At 58.9% G+C, this 18,805-nt stretch overlaps 1 protein-coding gene across 3 annotated transcripts in view; it reads left to right on the forward strand.

Moving 5' to 3' along the window:
* Nucleotides 1-18,805, forward strand: part of SDK2 (sidekick cell adhesion molecule 2) — a 273,541-nt gene that overhangs the window by 226,617 nt on the left and 28,119 nt on the right. For 2 of the 3 annotated variants that reach the window (XM_070560092.1, XM_070560094.1), the window contains 11 exons: nt 172-270; nt 1,211-1,405; nt 2,380-2,581; nt 3,475-3,578; nt 4,121-4,191; nt 5,736-5,871; nt 7,441-7,497; nt 8,791-8,892; nt 9,052-9,167; nt 14,857-15,043; nt 17,458-17,595. In XM_070560092.1, coding sequence (XP_070416193.1) covers nt 172-270; nt 1,211-1,405; nt 2,380-2,581; nt 3,475-3,578; nt 4,121-4,191; nt 5,736-5,871; nt 7,441-7,497; nt 8,791-8,892; nt 9,052-9,167; nt 14,857-15,043; nt 17,458-17,595 — 1,407 coding nt within the window. The remainder of the gene's footprint in view (nt 1-171; nt 271-1,210; nt 1,406-2,379; nt 2,582-3,474; nt 3,579-4,120; nt 4,192-5,735; nt 5,872-7,440; nt 7,498-8,790; nt 8,893-9,051; nt 9,168-14,856; nt 15,044-17,457; nt 17,596-18,805) is intronic. The other variant, XM_070560093.1, reaches the window with a different exon arrangement.

Raw genomic sequence — 18,805 nt, forward strand, 5'->3', positions numbered from 1 at the left:
ACACTGGTAGCATCTTCCTGTCCTGCATTAGGACACCATGCCAGGCACAGGGCAGCACTCCACAAAGTTCACTGAGCTGAGCTGAGCCTGCCGTGCTGCTCTGCTGAGCTGGTCTAGGCTCAGGGCTGAGCGTCAGCCACACTGTCACCACTTTTGCTTTGTCCCCTCCAGTCCCAGGACCACCCATGGGCATCCTGTTCCCGGAGGTGAGGACCACATCGGTGCGCCTGATCTGGCAGCCCCCTGCTGCTCCCAATGGCATCATTCTCGGTAAGCCTCTACCCTCCCCGTGCCCTGGCCCCAGGAAGAAGGAGGAGGTAGAAGGTGTAAAGGAGGCATGGTCGGTGTTGGCCAGAGGAAGACTAGGTCCAGGAAGTGTCCACGTCTCCTCAAGAAGGATTCTGAGTCTTATTTCTCCCACTGGAAATCTCAGTCTGTGAGATTATCGGCGGGAGGGCAAGGCCAGAGCTCAGGTCCCTTAAGGACCATGGGTTAACTTTGTGCCCCTAATGCCCCAAGCCAACTGGCCTTCTGGTAAACCTTGGCTGCTGTTCCTGAGTGTGGCCAGGTGAGGGCACACTGGCCAGCGCAGCACAGCTGGGCTCACAAGTGGGAAACTGGACCTCAGGCGCTGGGAGGTATGCTGGGGTCAGAAGCATCATTTCATATTCAGGGTTCCCTCCAGCACACGCGCACACAGCCTCACAGGAGAAGACTCACACGGTGTGTGACTTGAGTAAGTCAGCTTCCCTCCATGGCCTCAGCTCCTTCTGTAAAACAGAGGACTGGACCACCTGTGCCTGGTCGCAGGCTCCCAGTCCTGGCACCCGCAGATGGATGCCACTCCTGCAAAGGCAGAGTGGAGGCGGGAAGGGCAAGCACTTTGGACTTACAAACACCTGGGCTGGACGTCCAACTCAGTCACTTCCTAGCAGGTGGTCTGGCCTCTCTGAGCCTCGGTTTCCTCACCTGGGGCTGTTATGGGGGTCACAGAAACAGTGTACAGAGCACCTGTGCGTGCCCCCCACAGTCATACCCAAGGGCAGCTGAGGACACAAGTGTGACCAAGAGGGCTTCAAGCAGACGAGCCCCAGCCCAGGTGGCCCAGGCGCAGACATGTGGTGGCCGAGGAAGGAATGACCCTTTCTGGGGGCTCCAGGAGCAGCCTTCCCTCCTTCCCAGTGCGGCCCGTTTCCTTCCTTCCCCACAGCTTACCAGATCACACACCGGCTCAACGCCACCACAGCCAACGCTGCCACGGTGGAGGTGCTGGCGCCCAGCGCCCGCCAGTACACGGCCACTGGCCTCAAGCCAGAGTCTGTCTACCTGTTCCGCATCACGGCCCAGACCCGCAAGGGCTGGGGAGAAGCCGCCGAGGCCTTGGTGGTGACCACCGAGAAGAGAGGTAGGTGACTGCCACGGGGGCTGGGGGAGCCTGCGGGTCAGCCGAGGGGACCCCAGCCAATCCGGGTGCTCAGACCCTCTCCTTGTGATGGCTGGGGGTCAGCTCATTAAGTGTTGCCTTGCTCCGGTCTGCAATGGAAAGTGGGCTCAAATCTCTGCCATGAAGGTCAGCGAGGGCTCTAGCGGACTGCCGGAGCTGAGCGGGGCGCTCCCAAGCCTCTTGCTCTGCCCCTGCTCCCCATTTTCCACAGGGCAGGTGGGTGAGACCAGCTTCCTTTCCCTCGACAAAGACCGTGTCCAGATGGGTGGCGGACGTGGCCGCTGCTGCCCTGAGCTGGTGCCTCACCCGAGGTTGGCTTCCCCAGAAGCAGGCCTGAGACCCACATTCCTGTGGATGTGATTTATTAGGCAATGTTCCCAGTAAAAGCCAGGACAGTGGTTCTCAGCCGGGGGCTGCTTTGCGCCCCAGGGGACATTGGGCAATGTCTGGACATTTTGGGTTTCACAACTAGGAGGCAGAGTGGCTGGAGGCCAGGGATGCTGCCAAGCATCCTTCACTGCACAGGGCAGGCCCGTATCAAAGGATCCTCCCCCTAACGCCGCAGCACTCGGGCTGAGAAGCCGTGCATCAGGGCGTGGGGCGTGGGGCCGGGAAAAGGAAGCCACGCGGTGGGTGTAAAGCAGAGCCCCACAGAGGGCAAGGTGGGCTTCGTCCCACCTGATCGGGGCAGCGCAGGTCCCATCTCACACCGTGGCGGGCAGGGGCAAGGGGCTGGGGTGTTCCCAGCCTCACTGCCCGTCCCCAGTGGGGGCTGCCCTCAGGAAGTGTCAGTTACCAGGATCTGCGTGCACGGAGACGGATGGGGCACCGGTGACAGGCCTCAGCCCAAAGCCCCTCCTTCCCCTCCTTGAGAAAGCTCACCTCCCTCCACCATTGGCTCACCTGTTCTCCCCCGCCACCCCGCCTCCTCCCAGACCGCCCGCAGCCCCCCAGCAAGCCGGTGGTGCAGCAGGAGGACGTGAAAGCCCGAAGTGTGCTGCTGTCCTGGGAGCCGGGGAGCGACGGCCTGTCCCCCGTGCGCTACTACACTGTGCAGACTCGCGAGCTGCCCAGTGGCCGGTGGGCCCTGCACTCCGCGTCTGTGAGCCACAACGCCTCCACCTTTGTCGTGGACAGGTGAGCCGGCCACCAGCATTTCTGCCCACCTTTCCCCACCCGGACAGCCCCCTCCGAGAACACCTGGAGCTGCACCCCCCCCAAGCCTCTACCTCAGCTCCCACCACCCAGGAGCCCTCCCGTCCACTCGCATCCCCTCCAGCTCCGTCCCAACCTCCCTCCCCGTCTCTCTGGAGCCCTGTTAGGGCTGCCTCTTAATTATCTACTTCTGGAGCCCAGAAGCCCCCCTAGGGGAGCGCTGGTCCTCCTTCATTAGCGATCCCTCCCAGCCGGGCGGCATTCCTCTCCATCTTTAACAGGGGAGTGGAGCTTCGCTCCGAAATTCTGGCCGCAATTTAATTCCTAGTGGGTCATATTCTTTATATTCCAGTTAATGTGACCGAGAGTTTTGAGCAATGCTTTCCTCCTCCCCGCTCCCCCCTCCATCCCCAATAAATCAAAAAGGAAGATGTTTGCCTGGAGAGGAAATGAGGCTCCTAGAGACGAAGGGCTGGTTAACCCTTGAGAATCGCGACCCTTCCGCAGTTTACCAAATTCAAGACAAGGGTGGCAGTGCCTGGGGAGGAGCTTGCTCGGAGAGGGCACTGTTGGTGCTCTCGCAGCTGCCTGTTCCTCCGAGGTAGGAAATATGTGGCATTTCCTCTTGGGGACCTATGGCTTCTAACTGGAGCTAAAGGTGAGGCTGTACTCCAAGTTGGCTTGGTCAAGGGCCCGGCCTGGGAGCTCAGGACCCCAGAGGCCTGGCCCCTGTGTGTCCCCGTTGTAGCAGACTTTCTTTCTGTGACTCTATGTTCTCCTCTGTGTCAGCACCCCTGCCTTCCTTTCTCAGGGCAGGGATGGCGGGGCGAGGCCATTAGGGGGACCTCTGTTCACTGAACTCGATCCCCCCCCAGACTCAAGCCCTTCACGTCCTACAAGTTCCGGGTGAAGGCGACCAATGACATTGGGGACAGCGAGTTCAGCGAGGAGTCGGAACCACTGACCACCCTGCAGGCTGGTGAGTGCCCCTCACTTGGGTCCCTTTCTCTTGCCCACTGCCCCTTCCTGAGCACTGGGTGTTCTCTTCTCAGGGAGGGCCCCCAGGATGGAGGGGTACCCGGCCTGCTGGACCCTTTGTCTGCCTCCCTGGGCAGAGTCCCAAGGAGGTTTGAGCCAGAGGGGCCTTCGCCACGGGTGCAGGCACCCTCACCCAGCCCGGCATTCTACTGTGTCTCTTCTCCGATGTCCCCCAGCTCGTGGCTGACCCCAGAAAATCAGTGGAGGGGAGTGGGGGAGCCGCAGCAGCGGCATGAGAGGCCTGTGGCTCTGGGGACAGAGAGGAGAAGGCTCTGGACCCTTGGGTTTGGGCTGGGGTCAGGGTCCCCGCCCCTCTCTGCCTCCACACTGGCCCTTTGTTCTACAGAAGTTGGGGCAGTGGGCGTGGAGGGTGATTTACGCTGGCACTGCCCCCAGTGCAGTATGCGCAGAATCTGGTCCCTGTGGCCTCCCAGGGGGCCTGAGCCCCCGCCCCGGAGCTCATCTGTCTGCCTCTCTCCCCAGCCCCCGACGAAGCGCCCACCATCATCTCAGTGACACCCCACACCACCACCTCCGTGCTGATCCGATGGCAGGTACGGCCCGGCAGGCAGGGAGGGGCCCGTGTCCCACAAGGACTCAGACAAGCTCTGTGCTGGGACCAGGAAGGCAACACCCCACAGACACATCGTACACACACACACAGACACGCACGTGCACACGCACAGACACACGTGCACACACACCTGCACACCCCTCATTCCACGCTCAGGACAATCAGATGGGGCAGGTGCTCCTACAGTCCCCTTCTGCAGGCGAGGACCCAGACTCAGAGAGGTGATGTGAATGATCCAGGTCACACAGCTACTAAGGGGTGGCACTGGGCGTAGTGCCCTTAGGTCGGCTGAATCCTTCGACAGAAACGTCCCCGGGGCTTCCAGCGCCCCCAGAGTCTCCAGGAAACCCAGCCCCCCTGTCAGCAAAGGGATTCCTCATAGAGAGACAAACACAGGTGTGGACGCCTGACCTGCGCCTTGACGGGGCTGCCATCCTGTCACCGTGAGCAGGAACCCGTTGTCCGGGCACAGAGGAACCCCATCCTCTGCTCCGCCCCAGCTGCCCGCTCTTTGTCACTTGCCATGGCCTGAAGAAGACGGCAGGACACATCTTAGGGACCAGGCTGCCCGTGATGGCCAGCAGGACCCCCCACCCCGTGCCCTCTGAAGGCCAGCCTCTGGGCTCAGTAGAGGCCCCGAATCGCGAACTCCTGTCTCCGCTTCCCGGGTCAGAGGGGCAGCACCAACCTTCGCCCACCTGCAGCCCCCACTAGGAGAAAGCCCTTGAAGAGAAAATAAGGGGGACCCCCACACCCCGGGCCCCGGCCGCCCTTGAGTGAAAACGACCTAGTGCAGCTTGGCGCCTTGGTGGACGAGGCTGGAGCAGAGCGGGACCGAGCGGGCAGGGAGGTGCCAGCGGCAGCCAGGGATGCAATTAAGGAGCTAATAAAGGCTGAACAGGCGCAGCGGGTCTTTTAAAAGAGGCATCATAGAAAGTGGCTTCCACCCTCTCCTGAGGCCTGTTCTGCTGCTCAGCCGTGTAGAGAGCAGACAGCAAAGGAGAGAAGGATAGAGGCCGAGCGGGCAGCACAGGCAGGCAGGAGCACGCGCCCTTCTCCAGGCAGAGGAGCTGACATGGGAAACTCGAGGAAATGTAGGCCAGGTGGTACGCAGAGGGATCAGCAGGCCGAGGGAGGCTGGTGAACATGAGGGAGCTCCTAGGCAAGGACCAGCTCTCTCAGAAGAGCCAGAGTCATGCCGGGGCCCCAACGATGCTGTGTGACCTTGGGCACGTTCCTCACCCTCTCTGAGCCTCGCTTTCCTGCTCGGTTCGGCGGGGATGGCATGGTGATTTTTGTCCTTCCTTGCCTCCTACGGAATTCCGGCAGGGAGGAAATAACCGGGTTGGAAATGCTCTGTAAATTAATAATGCTCAGTGCCGTTTTGATTGCTTTTCCTGCTTGAGACTCGGTCCCTGCTCTGGGGCCGCAGGAGGCAGGATGGGGAGGAAGGGAGGAGCACGTAGAAGCGGGAGAGCCGCGGTGGTCCCGGCCCCTCCCCATCCCCCACTCCGGTCCCCGCAGCCACCACCGGAGGACAAGATCAATGGCATCCTCCTGGGCTTCCGGATCCGGTACCGGGAGCTGCTCTACGAGGGCCTCAGGGGCTTCACGCTGCGCGGCATCAACAACCCCGGGGCCAAGTGGGCGGAGCTTACCTGTGAGTGACGTCCGCGGGAGTGAGGGGGGTGGGGCCGGCTCGCTGGCCTCCCTGCCCTGAAGCTCTCAGCTTCCTGAAACGCTCTAACCTGAAGCCCAGCCGCCCTCCCCCGTGTGCGCCTCTCGCCCTGTCCCATTCCATCCCTGAGAGAGTATTTCTTGAGCTCCTTCTGCATGTCCCCAGACACTGGGGGGGCACGCCAGTGAACAGGACAGACAGGGTCCCCGGCCTCTCCGAGTTTGCAGGCTGGAGGAGGAGCCAGGTGTTCTAGAAGTAAACCCTGAGATAGATGTCTAAGACTGTTGTCATGACAGCTGTGAAGGACATGTTCCAGGAGAGTCTAAACTGGGGTCAGAAAAGGCTTCCCTGGGGCATGGCTGTGCCACTGACACTGATGGATGATTCCAAGTCTATCAGTCCAAAGGGAAGGGGAGAGCCCAGCATGTGCAAAGGGCCTGAGGTGGGAAGGAAGACCAGAAGCTGAGCCCGGTCACATCCCAGAGCCTGCCATCTGGCCCCCTCTGGTTCCTCGGGGAGGTCCCTGTTCTGCCCTGGGGACCTCGGCATGGAGCCTGCGTCTGCAGCAGAAAGGAAAGAGCCAGGAGCAGGTGGGCATCCCAGGGATAGTCACAAGTGAGGAATGATGTGGTTACACTTTGGGGTCTGGAGGGTTGCCTTGGTGGCTTCCGGTTATGGCTGGCGATGGAGTCCAGAGGCGGTGACATAGGTGAGAGTGGGAGGTTGGAGTCAAGATAACAGGCCTGGGATGGGATGGAATGGAGGGCCAGTGTGGGAGCTGACGTGCTGCGGGCTCCACGACTGACTCATGGAGGGGACAGGGAGGGAGGCATCCAGAGGATTTGGGTCCCCAGGTGGGTGGTGGGACCGCTCCCCCCACCAGAGACTGGCGGGAGAGGAGGAGCAATTTAAGATCCTCCCCGTCTTGGTTTCTCCTCCCATAGTTGTCTTAAACCTTTTGTGTCTTGTCTTCTAGCGCATGTTAGCAGGCGACAAAGTGATTGAAGGCGTAGCAAACGAATATTAATAGAAAACTCGGAAGTGGCTGATCCGACAGCTTGCGTTATTTTTATTTCTTCCTTTTTGCAGACATGTGCTTCTGGTTGTGATCTTACATTGCCTGAGTATAGTAGAGTCGTATTTCCTGGTAGTAAAGTGGGTTCTGGTTCACAGGAGGATGTTAACAACACCACTATTTCACGGTGGTTCTCAGGAGCTCCTCCTTAGGCAAGGGAGCCAGTGGGACTGGAGGGTCCCGCAGAGCTGCCCCCAGGGATGCTGAGCTCCGAGGGGTCCCGTGACCTCAGACCAGTGCACACCGGGGCGGGGGCAGCACTGTCCTGGGAGCTGCCTCCTCCGCCCGCCCCACTCCTGTCCTAGCCCCTAACTCACCATCAGGATCTGGAAACTCCTTCCCTCTGCATGTGTGTTGCCAGGCCCCCTCTCTCCCGTCCCACCCGCCTCGTTGGGGTCTCTGTGGAGCGGGGGTGTGTGTACTAACCTCCTCTGTCTGCTGTCTCCTCTGGCCCCCTCCGCCGCCCCACCCCGTAGCCATGTACTCCATGCGGAACCTGAGCCGGCCCAGCCTCACGCACTACGAGCTAGACAGTAAGTCTCCTTGCATGGCGGCCCCGAATCGGGCCCACGCCTTCCCAGGGATGGGGAGTGGGGCCTCTGAGGACGCCTGGCCACCGGCCGAGTGGTGTGCCCACCTCAGGCTGCTTGAAGAACAGGGCCACTCAGTACACTTGACTTTCCCAAAACACACAAAAATGTAGGGGGTCACCGAGGAAGGTCTCCTCCGGCCCATCATCCAGCAGGTGTGGGATAGAAAAGAAAACGGCTATGATCTCATGCTCTGGGTGTCAGGGGGACGACGACAGGTGTCCATGGGGGGAGCTGCTGGTCCCACTCTCGTCCCCATCGTGGCTGCCCCGTCTTGGCCCATCAAAGGCACTTTTCAACACAGCTCGGTCTTCCAGGCTGAGCCTGACCTCTGGAGTGAGCAGAGCCCCATCTTCCCTCTGGGGACTGGGAAATGTTCCCACTGGATGCCCACCCCAAGCCCTTGCCCTGTGTCTAAAGTCCCAGCCACGCTTCTCCTGAAGGCCCAGAGCCTTGATAAGGGCACCTCCTGCTTAGGAAGCAGCTCGAGTTTGAGACTGGATTGTCCTTCCTCCTCAGCCAATGGCCCACACAGGCTGCGTGGCCAGTTAAACTCGGGTGACTCCCCCACGCACGTTCCAGGTGAAGGGTGGAACTTCCACCTGGGAGGGGAAGGTGGGGAAGGGAGGTGGGGAGAATCTTTCAGCCATCCCCCACCCCACCCCGCGAGGAGGGACAGCGTCCCCAGCCCAGAGTGTCGGAGCCCTTCTCCTGCAGCTGCTCTCTCCCAGCTTCTGTCCAGCCATCTCCACGCAGGCACCCCAGACTTGGCAGGGTTTCTCAGCCCCGATTCACATCCAGTTTGCTCCTTCCCTTCAGGGCTGAGCCCTGTGTAAAGAGCTGATTGATGGGGCCTGGGGGTGCAGCTGGGAGTTTCAAGCATCTGCCACCGTGTGGGGAAGGAGTGACCTATGACCCAGAGTGCTCGGGCCAATTGCAGTTCACACTGGTTGTCCCAGCATAAATATTAGTAGGGTCACTTTCAGTCTCTAAGTGACCGATATGGTCACTCTTGGCCAGGAAGCCAGCCTGAGTGATCCTGTGTCCAGAGTCCCAGGGAGGAGCACATGCCCCCGCCCCCTACCTCTTACCTCTTCTTTCCTGAATCTTCAGGAGGGGAGTAGAATCGCAGGGGTGTGTCATCGCTCCCCCACAGCCTCCACCCTCCATACTGGCTCTGTCCCTGCAGGGACCTGACATCTGCGTGTTTCTCCCTCCCCAACTCTCGCCCCGCAGACCTGAACAAGCACCGGAGATACGAGATACGGATGAGCGTATACAACGCCGTGGGCGAGGGGCCCTTGAGCCCCCCGCAGGAGGTCTTTGTCGGGGAGGCAGGTGAGCACCACCTGCCCTTCCAGCCCCAGCATGCCTTTCCCACTCCAAGAAGCCCAGCTAGAGGAGATACGGGACCGGGGGTCCCAGCCCTCCCCAGCCCACCTCCTCCTCCCTCAAGTCCACTCACACCTCACGCTGACGACCCCTCACACCCTCCAGTGCCCACAGCAGCACCCCGCAATGTGGCCGTGCACGGTGCCACAGCCACCCAGCTGGATGTGACGTGGGAGCCACCCCCGCTGGAGAGCCAGAATGGAGACATCCAGGGCTACAAGGTACGGGCACTCCAGCAGAAGAGAGGGTCCTGAGGGGCGAAGGTCTGGGCTGGGGGTTGGGAGTGACCCGTGGGTGGTAGATGGGTGAGGTCCCCTGCTCTGCACCTGCTCCCTTGGCTGTTTGCACCCAGTGCACAGAAATGTTGTGCAGCTGGAGCAAAGCTACACCTGTCCTCGGCAGCATCCCAGGGGCAGGTTGAGCTCAGAGGCAGGAAACTCATTTGGCCAGACCTAATTACAATACTGATGCTGATTGGAGGGCCAATTAGCAAAGGACCAGTGGCTGCGACTTGGAAATCTCTGTTTACAATTATTTCTAGATTTTAGATGATGTCATGTGTTAGGACAGGATTCCACGTATCTCTAAAATTTGCACAGCCCTTTAGAACTCCTGAGTCTCTTGAAAGCCCTGTAAAGCTGGTGACTATCATATAGATGAGGAAACCGAGACCCAGGTTAAGTCCAGCAAGGTCACCAACAAAAGCAGGTAGCAAAGAGTCAGACTCCAGGTCTGCCGGTCCTCACCCTGCGATGAGTGGAGAGGATGCACTGAGCACAGAACCACGAGGGGAGGCGGTGGAAGTAATGATAATAGTGATGTGTCTCGTCGGCTGGAGCCGTTGGGATGCACAGCCCCTGGCCGTGTTCAAGGCTGCCTCCTGTGCCAGGGTCCAGCGCCGCTCTGATTCCTGGGGGTTGTTTGTGATTCCAGGGAGCAGCCCAGGGCAGTGGCGGGTGGGGAATGTGACAACCACAAGGGGCCTCCTGGTTGACCTGGCTCAGCCCCTCCCTGCACAGGGAGAAACCGAGTCTCAGCACAGGTGAGGGGCTTGCCTGAGTCACAGGGCTCGTCGGTACGGGCGGCCTGGGTTTAAGGCAGAATCCAGAATAGGAGTCTCTTTCCCTCTGGGTGAGGGAGGCGGGAGAGAGGAGGAAAGGCGTCTTGCCAAGGAAGCTCTAAAGATGGATGACGCCCCTCGAGTCCTCGCCCAGGAGCGCCAGCTGGGAAACTAAATATTGCACCACTAGCATATGCCTCCCCTGGAAAGAAGGAGCCGGAGCGGAGCCTGCAACAGTTTGGCAGCCACTAGACTGTCGAGGTGTGGAAGTCTCCAGTTAACGTACAGACCAGGAAATCTGTGGTGCACTGACACCGGGTATCACACAGCAGATGTGGGCGTGCTCTGAGAAACATCGCAACTGTGGACATTAGCTGGGGAAACGGAATTGCCGCCTCCCAGACGTGAATTAACTTCCACATTAGTTAACATTAACATTAACAATGTTTAACATCACCAGCCGGGGAGCGCAGGTTGAGCCGTGAGCACGGGCAGGCACACACGCAGCGACAGTCTTTCAATGACGTGTCTTTGTTGAGCAGTTATTTTGTGCCAGTGGCGTTCTCTGTGCTGGGAATAAAGTAGTGAGCGGAGAGACAACATGAGCTTAAATTGTAGGGAAGGAAAACCAGTGATGCACAAAATGCAGAGCACCTCCAGACGGTGGAAAATGAAGTGGGTTAACGGGCGGGGAAGAGAGACTCAGGGGGAGGTTTGAAACTTTAATAGGGTCATTAGGAAAGGACTTGATGAGAAGGTGACGCGTGAGCAAAAGTGAAAGAGAACAGGATGTGAATCACATGGATCAGGGAGAAGAATGTTCTAGAAAGAGGGGAAAGAGGGGCAAAGGTCCTGGGGTTGGTGGGTGCTTGGCATGTACGAAGACCCTCAAACAGCTCCGTGTGTCCCAGAGTGGGTGGGGGCAGGAAGATGGGAGATGGGTCGAAGCAGCGACTGGGCCCACGTCACCTAGAGCCCTCAAGGGCTTGGCTGTCAATCTGAATGAGATGGCAGCCATGGAGGGTTGGGGCAGAGGAGGGACAAGGGTGACTTGGGTTTTGGGAGAGTTGTGCTGAATGCTGTGCTGAGAGTAATCTGAAATGGGGAAAGCACAAAACCACAAAAAGGAGACTGAGTAATCCAGGTGAGACACGGTGGTGGCCTGGACCAGGGGCGGCAGTGGCGAGAAGCCTTTGCTCTCTTGGTTCCATTTGAACGGTAGAGCTGGGAGAATTTGCTAATGAGTTAAATGTGGGGTGTGACAGAAGGAGAAGTGACAAGGATTTCTGAACAATTGGATGATGGAGCTTCCAGTTAAGAACAGGAAAAGGCAAGAGATGGTGGACGGAGCAGGCTTGTGGGGAGAGCTGGAGTCAGTTCAAGGCTTCTGCTGGATGTCCAAGGGGAGACACCGAACGGAGCTGGACATCCATGTGCGGAGCTCAAGAGAGAGGGTCTAAGCTGGTGATGTGAACTGTGGAGTCCTCAGCGTGTAGATGGCACTGAAAACCGGGAGATTAGACGTGTGTAGACAGAGAACAGAAGAAGTCTGAAAACTGAGCCCTGGAACCAAAAAAAGTGAGTGAAGTCTCAGACCCCACATGAAGAATGCGCTTCCAGAAGGAGGGAGAATCACACGTGCCAACTATTACTGAGAACTCAAACAAAATGAAATCTAGGAAGCGATTATTCAGGGGCTTGGCAGACTGCAACCCATGGGCCAAATCTGGCCCTCCACTTGTTTTTGTGAATAAAGTTTTATTGGAACACAGCCACACTCATTTGTTTACGACTTGCCTGTGGCTACTTTTGAGTTACAGTGGCAGAGCGGAATAGTTGCAGCAGGGATGGTGAGCTCTGCAAAGCCTGAAATATGTATTACCTGGTCCTTTCAGAAAGAGTTTGCCGAGCCCCAGATTATTGCATTAACCAGGTTGAGTTCACCAGTGACTCTGACAAGAGTTGGGGGCAGGAGATGCCTGCTTGTGGTGGGTTCAAGAGAGAATGAGGGGAGGCAGCAAGTACTGACATCCCTTTTGAGGAGTTTTACTTTAAAGGGAAGTTGCAAAATGGGATAGAAGCTAGAAAAAGACAGTCAACAGAGGGGGTGTCCAGACGGGAGAAATAACATCTCGTGGGTGTGCCGACAGAAATGATCCTGGAAGGAGGAAACATTTGGTGATTCAGGGAAGAGAGGAAGCTGTGCTGGGGTGATGTCCTGGGGGAGGTGAGAGGGGCCAGGATTTAGTGCACGAATATGGAGTCACCTCAGAAGGGAGCCGGCAGCTCCGCCATGGTGGCAGGAGGGAGGGGCAGGGGGCAGTGCAGAGGGCAAAGGGAGGTGGTGGACATCTGATTGCTTGTTTCCCAATGAAGGGTCCTGGGCTGGAGTGAGGATGGGTAGGGAGGGGAGACGGGGGAGGAATAGATGAAACCACACAGTGTGTGGACCAGGGCAGGGCAGCGCGGGGGCTGGCCCACTCAAGGCTGTGCTCATGAACTAGAAGTGTGGCTTTCCTCCAGCAACAGTCAGCTGTGTGGCTTGTGGACGTAATTTAACTGCGGCTGAAGTTCAGTTTGTTGTGTACGACAAAGCCAGAAAGAGCAGGGAATTGGTAGATGGAAGGTGGCGACATGATGATTCACTCCTACGCCTACTCTGTATAAGGCATTTGTTCATCAGCAAATGCTTATTGAGCACCAGTGATGTGCCAGGCCTGGCTCCAGTGCATGAGACACAGGGAGCCAAACCCACCACGATGTGGGCCCCTGTGGGGCGTGTGCTCCAGCACACACCGGATCCCCATCGGCCTGACTGCAGCTCGGCCGTGTGCCCCTTGGGGGCCAGGTCAGGGTTCGGCCCCTTGTGCCATTTGCACAAATGTCAGTTCACCATCATCTATCAAAGGCCTGCGGAATTCGGTGCACACGCGTGAGACCCACCTGCTGAGGGGGCCCCGTCTATGTACATATAGTGGCCCTGGGTCCTGAACCCCCCGCCCAAGAACAGGATCCAGCCATTGCCCATCTCTCCTTCATCATTGCTCTTCTCTCTCCCCGGGCAGGGCATAAAGCATCCTGAAATACGTTTCATCTTCTGAATGCTTTTCCTGACCTCACGTTTCCTCCCAGCGGTCAGCCGTTTCTCTGGTGGGTCCCTTTACAGCAGAAATCCTCCAAAGAATCTTCTGTAGCCGCCCCCTCTTCCCAGTCTCTCTGGGACCCACTCCAAATAGGTCCCAGTCTCCCCACCCCCACCAAAGCTCCTCCGGTCCAGGCCATGTAATTCCCATGTTGTTCAGAGGGCGTCAGCCTCCTGGCTTAGCACCGGTGTGGACGGGCAGATCTCTCCCTCGTTTGAGGAGTGCCTTCTTCTCTTGGCTTGCCCCACTGGCTGTTCCTCCTCTCTCCCTGCTGTTCCAGCTCCTCTCCCCAACCCCTGAACCCCGGAGCCCCAGGACTCACTCCGTGGGGCTCTTCTCTAGCTCATTAATTCTGTTTGGGCGCACTCCCCAAGCACCATCTATGTGCTGATAACAACCAGAGTTTAGCATTCACCTTGACCGTTCCCCTGCACCCCAAGTTCAGCAGGAACTTTGTCCGCTGTTGTATCCCCGTGGCTGTGAGTGGGCGAAGGAGTGAGGGAGTGAAGGCTTGATGAGTGACTGCTTCAACACTCGCTCATCTACCCATATCTGAAGACTCTGTAACAAAGGGGCGGGGGCAGGGTGGAGAACAGCAAGGATTTCCTGGTAACGAGGGCTCCTGACCGCCGGTCATGCACACCGGGTGAGGACACTTTTATTAGCTCTTCTGGGCTTTTATGAGCTTCCTCCAGGCAGACTGAGAAAGGCGACGTCAAGAGCGTGCGGAAGCCTCCACGGCCAGCAGGGGGTGCCAGATGCTCTCTAATCGTCCGCGAGGCGCGGGCTTGCTGCTTCCACGAGCTCAGTGTCTGGAGCTTAGTGTCGGGAGAGTTCCAACACCAGTGGAGACTCCGGCTTCCCTGACTCCCAGCGTGAACCCTTGCTGAACCCCAGTGAAGTCGCTGGAAGCACTGGGGAGCCCCCGCGTGCTCCCGGACTCAAACCTGCTGCTGCCACCCGGGGTCTCGGTTCCCCACTCCTCGCAACCTCCCCTCCTCTCCTGGGTCCTGGGAAGCGGGTGTCCTTAACCCCACCGTATGGACAACAAAACTGTGGCTCAGGGAAGCCACCGGCCAAGTAACACAGCTAGTAAATGGCCCTGGGGTTCAGCCCAGGCCGGCCTTCTGTCACAGCCCCGGCCTCCTCCACCACGGGCTTCCCAAACTGTCGTGTGCGGCAACCCACCGGGAGCCTTGTCGACCTTCACTGCTGATGCAGCAGGTCCAGGCTGGGCCTGACACCCTGCACCCCTAACCGGCTCCCAGGCGACGCTGATGGCCTGGGCCCTGCACCTGCTCTTAGCCAAGGTGGACTCTACATTGCGTTCATCTCCGAATCTCAGGCTCCTACAGAACAGGATTAGTTTATGCCTCCGGTAACTATATTCTGAGGCTGACGGGCCTCCGAATTAAGAATTAAGTGATATGCCTAATCCTGCTGGCGCTGCAGGTGCACGGTGTTAGTGCCCTTGTGAGGTTTTACGGTCCAGCAGAGACTGGAGTATTAGCTATGAAAAGGAAGTTTCCGGAAGGGTTTCTAAAACAGCTCTTAGCCACTTCTATACTCCATCCCGGGCAGCTCAGGCCTCCCATCCGGGCGTGTGGATGGTGTGAATGAAGGTGTCTCTGAGAGCCTAGGGTGTGCAGGGCTGGAGGGGAGCCGGCCGGCTGTCCCCCTCACTCCCATGATCGCCTGTGTCCACAGATTTACTTCTGGGAAGCCCAGCGGCAGAACGTCACCGAGCGGGTAAAGACGCTGTTCCTGGCCGAGAGCGGGGTGAAACTCAAGAACCTGACCGGCTACACAGCCTACATGGTCAGCGTGGCAGCCTTCAATGCGGCAGGGGACGGGCCCCGGAGCACCCCCACCCGGGCCCAGACCCAACAAGCAGGTGGGGGGAGCGGCTGGAGGGGTGGGGGGCAGGTGGGCAGGGGGCGAGCGGAGGAGGTCCTGCCGGGGCTCTGCTCCTCGGGCAGTGGAAGCAGCTGCCTTATCCCAGTGCGGAGAGATTGGGGCTGGGTACCCAGGCCCCAGGAGATGCCCTCCAGAGTGGGAGAGCACAGCCCACAAAGGGGCCTGCGTGTGAGTGCTCAGAAGAGAGCAGCTGTCCACATAAAGCCTTGGAGAGAGCCCCCAGCTCTCGCCCATCCTCCCCCCATCTTGCCCCTGGCAGCCCACCTTGCCGATGGCCAGTCCACCCCCTGCCAGCCCACTTCTGCTCCCTGCCTTGCTCCCACCTGACTTTCTTATGTCTCCCTGACTTTGTTCATTCCACAAGTGTTTATGGAGCCTCTCCTATGGGCCCACGCTGTGCTGGCTGCTGGGAACACAGCAGGGAGGGAGACTGACAAGGCCCCCACCCCAGGGAGGGAGACAGACCGTAAACCAGTATCTAGATGAATGACTCTCAGATGGCGGTGAGGGGGGAACGATCTAAGGACGGAGGCAGGGGCTAGGTCTGACTGAGGGGCTGACATCTGAGCTGAGATCTGAGTGAGAAGAAGAGGCCAGTGGTGGGAGGGGCTGGAGGAGGGGTGTTCCGGGCGGAGGGAACAGCAGGTGCAAAGGCCTGGAGGCTGGAGGGGATTAGAGGAACAGAAAGGAAGCCAGGTGGCTCACAAGAAGATGGGTGAGAGGTCCGAGGGTGTCTGGGGGCCTTGGAAGGAACTTTGGGGTTGATTCTGCGTGCGTTGGGAAGCCACTGGTGGGTTTAAGCAGTTGGACAGCAGGATCTGGTTTATCTTGGAAAGATTCCTCTGGCTACTGTACAGAAGACGGACTGGTGGAGGGGAGAGGATGGAGGCAGGGAAACCAGTTAGGAGGCTGGATGGCAGGGCAGGGCAGAGGGAGAGGGTGATGGTAAGAATTCTGCTGCCCACTTGTGCAGAGTCAGCCCGCTCGATAATGCCCAAAGCTGCTTCTCAGGCAGTATTACACTTAATCCTTCTGGAAGCCCTGGGGATGAGCAGGGGAGGCCTTATTCCCACTTTGTGATGAGCAAGAGTGGCCTGGGAACCGAGGCTTCTTGCCCAGGGTCCCGCAGCTGGTCAGTGGAGGAGCAGAGGCTGGAGCCCAGGATATCTGAGCTCGTCCTGGGCTGTCATCACTGCACCAGTCCCCTCCTTTGCTGCCATCAAGTTCTCTCCTGGTGGACTCGAATACAGCCTTTGGTCCTGGCCTCCCCTGAGCATCTTTTCCAACCCGCTGCTTCCCATTCTGTCAATTACCTTTTCTTTTAAGGGGAGAGCAAGACCCGTGCAGTCAGTTCCTAAGTGTCATCCTCTTTGGGGGCAAGCTCTGGCTCCAGGGAAACCCTTTCCTCCCACTGGCTCCCAAGGGTCTGGTCTGTCTGCCTATCCCAGCCACTCTCTATCAATGTCATCGGCCAAATGTGAGCCCCTGGGAGCCTGCAAGCTTCCGTCAGCAGGACAAAGTGTTCTGTCCCACGTCCCTCTAGCTGAGGGGAGGCAGGAAAGGCCCCCGAAGCTCGCCTCCCTCCTTCAAAGACGGCTCCCTGACTCTGCCTCCTGGAGCTGGAGCGGAAACAGGGTCCAGATTAGCTGTGGCTCCGTGGGGGGCGGCACCGGACAATAATAGCCTGGTCATCCTGCCCGGAGCCAGTCGGGATGCTGCCAAGTTGATGCTTCCTTCCCTTCCTCTCTGTCCTCCCCCTCAAACCCCCTCGCCCGCCCCTGAGTTTTCGGGGTCGCTCCAGGGTTCTCAGGCCAAGAAAGCATCTTTTCCGGAGGGTTTGACTGTCCTTGGCTCTGGCTGCTCCTAACAGCCTGGTCCCTCTGCAGCAAGCCCCAGGGCCTCGGGGACAAGAGAAAGGCCACGTCCACTGCCGTTCTGGCATCTGCTTGTTCAGTGGCCACCTGATGTTCTGAGGTGCAGACACCCCCGCCTCCTCCACCAGGAGAGCCAAAAGACAAGCCTCACAAAGCCAGGACCTCGCCTGGCCCCGCACTGACCCCAGGGATGCAACACAGCATGTCCCGCACTCTTAGCCAGGGCTCAGAGCCACCTAGCAGGAAGAAGCCTGTGTTCTCCAACTTTAGGGAAAAGAAAGTCCCCTTTCCGCCCAATTCTTGGACTCTGATATTGGAAAGTGAGTGCTCACATCAGTGGGGGCTGGGGGGTCCAGTGGCCTCCAGTGACTGCTCCTGCTCTCTCTTGCACGGGGTCCTGCTCTCCTGTTCTTCCCAGGCCCAGACCCGAACACCCCTGCTGGTTCCTCGGAGCCGAACCCGGGGTTTTGAACAACTCCAGAAGGAGAAACGACAACCCTGTATTGTCTCCCCACAGCCCCCAGTGCCCCCAGCTCGGTCAAGTTCAGCGAGCTGACCACAACCTCAGTGAACGTGTCCTGGGAGGCCCCACGGTTCCCCAACGGCGTCCTGGAGGGCTACCGGCTGGTGTACGAGCCGTGCACCCCAGTGGACGGTGAGTGGACCCTCCCGGCACGGCTGCAAGGGCTTTTGCTCATCCAGGCTCCCCTCTACCATCGCTACTCAGAGGCGAGGCAGTGAGCATCTCCCCAGCATATAGACAGGGAAACTGAGGCCCGGACAGGGGAAGGGACTTTTCCAAGGTGGAACAATGGCAGGTTAGGGTCAAAACAGAAACAGCAACGTAGGTCTCCTAACTCCCAGGAGAGAATTGCTGAATTTATTCTTCCCCGTCCGTCAGTGGAGGTGGAGAGGGGCAGAAGGGAAACCTGAGCAAGTTATAGCGCCCCAAGGTGGACGGGTCTCTGCCGAGCCCATGAAGACGGGGGGCCTCTGATGGTCCCCTCCTAGGCGAGCCCCCCAACCTTAGGGTCTCAGCCTTCCTCTGGGATCAGCCTTCTTTGCCTTTTGTGGGATCAGAAACTCCTTTGAGAATCAGACAAAAGCCTTGGAGCCTCTCCCCAGAAAGATGCACAAGTCCAGGGGGTCCCTGCACCCCAGTTGCCCTCTGTGAGCCTCAGATCACGAACCTGCTCTGCGAGGTCTCCCTCTCACGCCGAGCCCTCCCAGCAGCCCCACTCCACCCCTGGCTGGGACCCTGCCCCACTTCCGGGCTCCCCCAGGGGGCTGCCCATATCCCCATGGCTGACCGGGGTTGAGCCCAGAAATCGCTGTTACTTAGAGAGGCAGGAAGGAGACCGGGCTCCTGGTTGCCTGAGTCCAGTTCTAGAGCCCAGCAAGGCCTTGGGGCAGTGGCTGACCTAGTAGGTGGCACCCTAGTGGCAAGAGGTGACCACCTCCTGGGTCACACCCCCTCCCTCCCACAAGGGAGCCTGGCCAGAACAAGGGGCGGAGCCCTGGGAACGCCACGGTGGCCAGCAGTTCTGGGTCAGCAGAGGGAACAACGGCCCTCAGTCTTCCCCGCCACCACCTGCGTGCCAGCAGCTCGCTCTTTCTGCAAAGCAGCCCTGTGTGCTAGAGCACCGAGGGCGGCCGGGCCCCAAGAGGAAAGCTAGTCAGGTACAGGGCCCAGGAAAGGGCCATCTCTCCTGGGGACAGGAAGGAAAGGACAAAGGTTACAGGGATGAAACGCAGGGGGAGGGCACAGGCACTCATCAAAGTGGCCTCCGCCTGGCCTGCCAGTGAGCTCCCATAACTGGAGAACTGAGGGCTCTCTGCCTTCTGGTTCCTGAATCCAGCAGGGT

Source organism: Equus przewalskii, chromosome 10 (assembly GCF_037783145.1).
Source record: "Equus przewalskii isolate Varuska chromosome 10, EquPr2, whole genome shotgun sequence".
Taxonomy (NCBI): domain Eukaryota; kingdom Metazoa; phylum Chordata; class Mammalia; order Perissodactyla; family Equidae; genus Equus; species Equus przewalskii.